Here is an 8,079-nt window from a genome sequence, read left to right on the forward strand (position 1 = left end):
GCCAGAATTAATTGCACCTTACTCTGCACTCCTTCTTATCTTTGTCTGTACTTGGCTTAACATTCTTATTTGGTCTTCTTTATATTATTGTAAGCTGGTTAGTTTCCCCAAATAAGTTGTAAGCTATTTAAGAGAATTAATGGTTTATTCATGTGCTTTGCACATAGTAGGCAAATAATGAATAAATATATTTTAAAATTGGTTTTAAATTTCAGAAGACAAATTGTTAAAAAATTTCCTGATATTTTAATTCATGTGAAACAGAGTTTAATTGCTTTGGCTTCCTAAATATATTTTAATTCTAAAGGCATGAAAATATAAGAATCACTTATTATTTATGAATGAACCATCAGAAGACAAATTGTTAAAAAATTTCCTGATATTTTAATTCATGTGAAACAGAGTTTAATTGTTTCGGCTTCCTAAATATATTTTAATTCTAAAGGCATGAAAATATAAGAATCACTTATTATTTATGAATGAACCACTTACTATTAAATGAGAAATTGAATATTAAATATCAAGCCCCAAATTTTATTTTGAACATATTACTGATTACAGATTATTATATTTCTGACACAGTCTTTTCTTTGTTATGTACTTTCTTGAATACTAATTAACTCATCCATTAAAACTCAAAAAGTGATTGGGAAGAATAATGTAGTTGAAATGATAGGCTATATTTTAATATTACAATTGTGCAAAAAGTAACCAAAAGAAAGAAGTGCCAGAACTTTTGTATTTGATATCATGTGGACGGACATACAGGAAATTTTGGATTATACCTTTGTGATTACTATACATATTTACCTGCTTCGATCATGGAAGCCTTTTGTTAACATATTAGTGACATGGGGAAGAGACTTTAGTTTGTTAAAAGTTTGTTATTCATGGTATAGTTGTTTAAAGATGGAGAATTTAGACAGTATAATAAATTAGAGTTAATATGAAGTATTAGAGCTTTTAACACATAATAGTATCTTGGGAAAGACTGTGTTAGCATTTTATTCTTATTTGGAATTTTTATTTAAATGATTGGTAAAACATAACAGAAGAAAATTTAGTTGCAATTTACTTTCTTCCTGTCTCGGCAAAGAAGCCATCGTAACTATTAAATGTTTGCTCGTATCTACTGCAGGCTTAGTCCTCCTGTTCTTCCACTGTGCTCTTTAAAGGAAGTACATCTGTCTACTGATAAATTTTTCAGAATGGAACCATCTGAAACTACCAATGGTTGTTTTCTTTCTATTTTAACAAGGGAGGTAAGGAAAAAAAATTCCAGTCCCTGTCATACCTTGGNGGGATCAGAACCCTTGACCTTGGTGTTATCAGCATCACGCTGTAACCACATGAGCTAAGTGCTCAGCCCCTTTCTGCTTTCTTGATAGTGCCTTTAGATGCACAAAAGTTTTTAATTTTCATGAAGTACAGTTTATCTGTTTTTTATTTTGTTGCTTATACTTTAGGTATCTTATCTAAGGTTAAGAAGATTTATTAAGCCTGTGTTTTCTTCTACAAGTCTTGTTGTCTTAGTTCTTACATTTAGGTCTAGATCCATTTTGATTGATTTTTGTGTATGGTATGAGTTAGGGGCTCAACTTCATTGTTCTGCATGTTGCTCTTCAGTTGTCCCACCACCACTGGTTGAAAAGACTGTTCTTTCCCCATTGAAGGGTCTTGGCACTCTTGATGAAAATCAATCAATTATAGATGTGTGGGTTTATTTATGGACTCCCATTCTATTCCACTGATTTATATGTCTATACAGTCATCCCTGGGCATTCGTGGGGGATTCGTTCCAGGACCCCCCCAGGGATACCAAAATCCAAGGATGTTCAAGTCCCTGACATAAAATGGCATAGTATTTGCATATAACCTATGCACATCCTCCCATATACTTTAAACTATCCCTAGATTATTTATAGTACAGAATACAATTGCTATGTAAATAGTTGTTATACTGTATTGTTTAAGGAATAAAGACAAGAAAAAAAAAGTCTGTACATGGTCAGTACAGATGCAACCATCTTAGGCCTAAAGACATTTTTGATCCATGGTTGTTTGAATCCATGGAGGTGGCAGCCATGGATATGGAGGGCCAACTGTACTTAAGCCAGCACAATAAGAGGTTTTAAAAATCATTGATGGCTGCCTAGCTTTATGGGAAGTGTTGTAACATTTAATGATGTGAGCAAATGTTTTTTCTCATTTGACATTATAAGATGGTGGTGAATTACATTAAGAATTTTCTAATAGTGAACAATCTTTGAGCTTGAGGTCTAGGTTGTGTTCTCTTTTGATTTTCTGTTACCTAGTGGAGGGTAGGGAAGGTGAGTGGTGCACGAGGGACTGGGTTGCTGTTCCTGCGTTGGCAGTCATTATGACAATCAATAATTGCATATGCCTGGCTTCTGATGGATAATTTGCTCGCCTGGTCTCTTTGTTTCAGGACCCTGTTATTCTCATTGCTGTCAGTGAGTGCTGTTCCCTAACAGCATCTCCTACTGTCAGCCCTGGCCTACAGAGGAAAGCTACCACCAAACTTCTTAGTGCTGTTGTGCCCTGTCACCTGCATATTCCTGGTTGCTTTGATGAAGGGTGTATTCTCTGGGGGGTCTTCCTCTCAACATAGTCCTCTGGTGGGTTTTCCAGCCTTAATAGTATATCCACCGCAGCAAGCTCACTTTTAGGAGTCATCTTATCCTTACTGCCACCGTCAGCTGTGTAGTCTGGCATTTCCACTTCACTTAGTGAGTCATGTGTATTAGTTTTCTTTTTCTGCTTAAGAAATTGCCGCAAACTTAGTAGCTAAAAACACCTATTAATTAGCTCACAGTTCTGGAGGTCAGATATCTGGCACGGCATAGCTGGGTTCTCTGCTCAGGGTATCAGCCAGGCTGAGTTCTTCTCTGGAGGTTCTGGAGAACAATCCACTTCCAAGCCCTTTCTTCTGGTTGAGAGACTGAGGTCCTCGTTTCCTTGCTGTCTGTCAATCCAAGACTGCTCTTGGCTCCTAGAAGCCACCTTCATTCCTTGCCATAAGGCTCCCTCCATCCTCAAGCCAGCAGTGGGACATCCCATCCACCCATGTTTTGAATCTGATTTCTTCCACCTCTGACCTCTAAACCCAGATTTAAAAGGCTCATGTGATTAGGTCAGGTCCACCCAGATAATATCTACATCTTAAGGTTAACTAATTTGTAACCTTAACTACATCTGCAAAATTCCTTTGCCATGTGTATTATTTTCCTGAGCTGCTGAAACAAATTACCCCAAACTTTGTTGCTTATAAAAGCAGAAATTTATTCTCTAATGGTTCTGGAGGCCAGAAGTCCTAAGTCAAGAAAGGCACTGGCAGGGTTGGTTCCTTCTGGAGCCCGTGCTGGAGAATCCATCCACGCTGTCTCCTAGCTTCTGGTGGATGCTGGCTGTCCTTGGTATTCTTTGATCTGTAGCTGCATCACTGCAATCTCTGCCTCTATCTTCACATGGGAAGAAGTCCCCATGTGCGTCTCCGTGTGTCCTCTCCTCTACAGGGACACCAGTATTGGATTTAGGGTCCACCCTCCTCCAGAATGAACTCATCTTAACTAATTATATCTGCAAAGGCCCTATTTTCAAACAAGGTCACATTCTGGGGTTTTGGGTAAACATGAATTTTGGGGGGACACCATTCAACCCATTAACAGTTTACTCCCTGATCCTCCAAATTGACATCTGACTCATGTGCAAAATACATTTATCCTACCTCAACATCCCCCCAAATCTTCATCTATTCCAGGATCAGTTATAAATCCAAAAATCTCATCTAGTTGTCATCAACTCAGAAAATCCCAAATGTCATCATTTAAATTAGGTATAAGTGAAACTCTGGCTATGATCTTATTTTACTATTCAAACAAATGGGCTGTAAGCTGGGGTTTGGAAATCATTTTGTAGGAGTAATTTCTGAAAGTGAACTTGACCAATCTTAATTATGGATTACTATTACAATGTTAAAAGATAGCATAAATATTTATTGAACACGTACCATGTACCAGGCACTCTACTAAGGGCTAGGAATGTATCAGTGAATTAAAATGGACAGAAATCACAACCTTCATATTTAAATTCTGGAGCTAAATATGTTACAAGTTGATAAGAAATTATTTTCATAGAATATTCTTTACCTAATATGTAAGTAAATAATTTTTTTGATGATTTCTGTTTATGTAGAGAACAAGCATATATGAATAAGCTTCAGAAATTCAGTTGGCTGGTTACAAGGTTGGCTGGAGGAGCAGCTAACTCTCTTGCCTTTAGAACCTACACAACTATTACATTTCAGATAAGTTCCAACACCATTTGCCAGGCCATTTATTTATTTATTTAGCACCGCCATCTGTCAGATTCTTTGGCATGTCATTTGAGGTCATGTATGTCAATCCCCATTCTAAGTGATCTCTGTATCTCCTTTCCTTATGCCCCAGCCACATGGAAATACTGTACTTGCTGTACACTGAATATTCATTTTCATGATGCTTGTGCTTTTGTTCATACTTTTGTCTAGAATCACCTTCTTTACCTTATTGTAAACCTACTCATTCTTCAAGACATAAGGCCAATGCTACTTTCTCATATTTGCTATGTCCCATAGCCAGAATTAATTGCACCTTACTCTGCACTCCTTCTTATCTTTGTCTGTACTTGGCTTAACATTCTTATTTGGTCTTCTTTATATTATTGTAAGCTGGTTAGTTTCCCCAAATAAGTTGTAAGCTATTTAAGAGAATTAATGGTTTATTCATGTGCTTTGCACATAGTAGGCAAATAATGAATAAATATATTTTAAAATTGGTTTTAAATTTCAGAAGACAAATTGTTAAAAAATTTCCTGATATTTTAATTCATGTGAAACAGAGTTTAATTGCTTTGGCTTCCTAAATATATTTTAATTCTAAAGGCATGAAAATATAAGAATCACTTATTATTTATGAATGAACCATTTACTATTAAATGAGAAATTGAATATTAAATATCAAGCCCCAAATTTTATTTTGAACATATTACTGATTACAGATTATTATATTTCTGACACAGTCTTTTCTTTGTTATGTACTTTCTTGAATACTAATTAACTCATCCATTAAAACTCAAAAAGTGATTGGGAAGAATAATGTAGTTGAAATGATAGGCTATATTTTAATATTACAATTGTGCAAAAAGTAACCAAAAGAAAGAAGTGCCAGAACTTTTGTATTTGATATCATGTGGACGGACATACAGGAAATTTTGGATTATACCTTTGTGATTACTATACATATTTACCTGCTTCGATCATGGAAGCCTTTTGTTAACATATTAGTGACATGGGGAAGAGACTTTAGTTTGTTAAAAGTTTGTTATTCATGGTATAGTTGTTTAAAGATGGAGAATTTAGACAGTATAATAAATTAGAGTTAATATGAAGTATTAGAGCTTTTAACACATAATAGTATCTTGGGAAAGACTGTGTTAGCATTTTATTCTTATTTGGAATTTTTATTTAAATGATTGGTAAAACATAACAGAAGAAAATTTAGTTGCAATTTACTTTCTTCCTGTCTCGGCAAAGAAGCCATCGTAACTATTAAATGTTTGCTCGTATCTACTGCAGGCTTAGTCCTCCTGTTCTTCCACTGTGCTCTTTAAAGGAAGTACATCTGTCTACTGATAAATTTTTCAGAATGGAACCATCTGAAACTACCAATGGTTGTTTTCTTTCTATTTTAACAAGGGAGGTAAGGAAAAAAAATTCCAGTCCCTGTCATACCTTGGGATTAACAAAGCCGCTTAAGAGGTCCTGGGGCTTTGTGAACATTTTGGAATGGTGTGCATGTATTTCATAAATAGCTAAAGGGCAGGAAGAAGAATTACTGCCTTGTGGCAAATAATCCCTGTTCTTTATCCTTCTCCTGAGTGTTCCTCGTTTGCCTGCCCCCACCCCCACCGCTGTGAGCACTTTGTCAACATTTAGTGCATCTTCCCTCACATATAAGAAATAAGCTGTGTAATTCTCTTTTTCTATCAGGTTCATAAATGGGGAGGTTTAAGTAAAAAAAAAAAAAAGTCATTTGCTGAGGTTTATGAGATATAGGGGACTAAGACCTAAAAACTATTCTTTTTTTTAGTATAATAAAGATACTGTTTGTTTTTATTGAAATACTGATAAATACTTGTAATATACACAATAATAACTAACTCCCACATTTAGTAACTGCTTCTTTAATTGTAGCGGGACCCATCTGAGACAGTGTCTGTGAAAGATGTTTTGGCCCGAGCTGCAGCAAAGGGTCTACTGGATGGGATTGAGTTGGGTAAACCATCAAAACGTGAGAAGAAGAAGAAAAAATTAAAAACATCATGGCCAAAAGCTCCCACTACTGACAATGACATCCAAGTGAAAATTGCTGAGTTCCTGAATCGAGAAGCTAAAGTTAATGCTAATCAATCAGAGACATTAATAACAAAAACTCCTCTTCCACAGAAAAGTACAAGTCAAGTGTGTGCTTCCTCACAGATCAGAAAACCCAACAAGCCCAACATCAATCCTTTAGTGCCCACGTTTATGAAGAATGCCTGTCCCTCTAGGCCATATGAACGGCAGACAAACTTTGTAAGACCTAGACCGGAAGACAGAATGATTGCTCTGAAGCCTGTCGAGATTGTTTTGCCTCCAGTAATCCTGCCATTTTCAAGTTCCCAAGGGATCAGATCTCAGCTACCGACTCACCATTTTTACTGTCGTTGGGTTGGACCCAAGACTGTTGGGTCCAGCAGCCTTCCCACACCATCAATATCCAGAAGAGGGGAGAAGCCTAAAGAAAAGTTACCTTCCTCCCTACTCAGGCGTCCTCGACCATGGCTTTGACTATCTTGTCTTTTACAGGGGCGAGAAGCAGTTGATTTTTTTTCAAAGTCTCGTATTTCTCAGAAGGTTAGAAATCCCTACAGAAGATACTCATCCTTTCAGTCACCAAGTATCTTCTAAATGTGATATTGCCTTCAGAGAACTAAGACAAGTGAGAAACGGTAACGTAGGGGATTAAGCAAAGCAGAGTTCAGAGATTTCAGTAGCTCAGTGCTTCTGAGTTTGTCCAGTTGTAGACTCAGTATCAGTTGATAGAACTTGTCTCAGCCCTGTTAACTTTCAGTCTAAAAGCTGCAACAATTTCTCCTGAACGGAAACACTATCAGCCTTATAGCAGGCTGCTTTTCAAAGTTGTGAGGCAGTTCATTATGGAATAGATGCCAGCCATTTCCTGCCACCCTGAGACAGCGCTTCAGTATCCAGGCAATTGTAGTTTAACTTTTTCAATCATGTTTGAGGTTGACTTTTCCTTTAATAACAGTCTGTTCTTTAAGCAGGGCATGACGTGAGTTTTGGTAATGTTACTGAGCTTGAGTATGATAGGAAACACAGGAAGTTCCAAAGTGCCAGGTGTGTGTAGCTCAGACGTTCATTTACAGAGTGCAAAGTGTTTCTCATTGGAAGAGCTCCAGGATCCTGAGTAGATTGAATATAGTTCTCTCTCCCTTCTGATCATTTATACCAAACACTATTAAAAAAACAAAACAAAACGAAACAAATTTCCATCTAAATATTAATTCTGAGGAAGAGGCAAAACAAATACAAGTTATAACTTCCAGGATCCTGAGTAGATTGAATATAGTTCTCTCTCCCTTCTGATCATTTATACCAAACACTATTAAAAAAACAAAACAAAACAAAACAAATTTCCATCTAAATATTAATTCTGAGGAAGAGGCAAAACAAATACAAGTTATAACTATTTTGTTGAAAAACCCATAAAAATTTCTGATTCTGCTCAAAGATTAGGTGATACAGCAAAATCTACAAGTCATTTCAAATGGCACACAGTAATCAAATTTTGGTAAATCACTTCTGATGTGCAATTAAAATATATTGTAGCACTGTGCTAGTTATATTAAATGTCAACTCATCTTGAATGTATTATCAGTTTTCTACCAAGGACTGGTATGTTCATCATTTCTGGGTCTATGATTTTTTTCGTCATGGCCAACAGAAATTGACATTAA

The 8,079-nt window shown here is 36.3% G+C and overlaps 1 protein-coding gene across 1 annotated transcript in view; it reads left to right on the forward strand.

Annotated features, from left to right (window-relative positions):
* Positions 1-7,044, forward strand: part of NSUN7 (NOP2/Sun domain family, member 7) — a 61,281-nt gene extending 54,237 nt beyond the window's left edge. The window contains 3 exon segments of the mRNA XM_008568536.1: positions 1,139-1,262; positions 6,254-6,998; positions 7,001-7,044. Coding sequence (XP_008566758.1) covers positions 1,139-1,262; positions 6,254-6,998; positions 7,001-7,044 — 913 coding nt within the window.
* The last annotated feature ends 1,035 nt before the right edge of the window (positions 7,045-8,079 follow it).

This window comes from Galeopterus variegatus, unplaced genomic scaffold (genome assembly GCF_000696425.1).
Source record: "Galeopterus variegatus unplaced genomic scaffold, G_variegatus-3.0.2 Scaffold421, whole genome shotgun sequence".
NCBI lineage: Eukaryota > Metazoa > Chordata > Mammalia > Dermoptera > Cynocephalidae > Galeopterus > Galeopterus variegatus.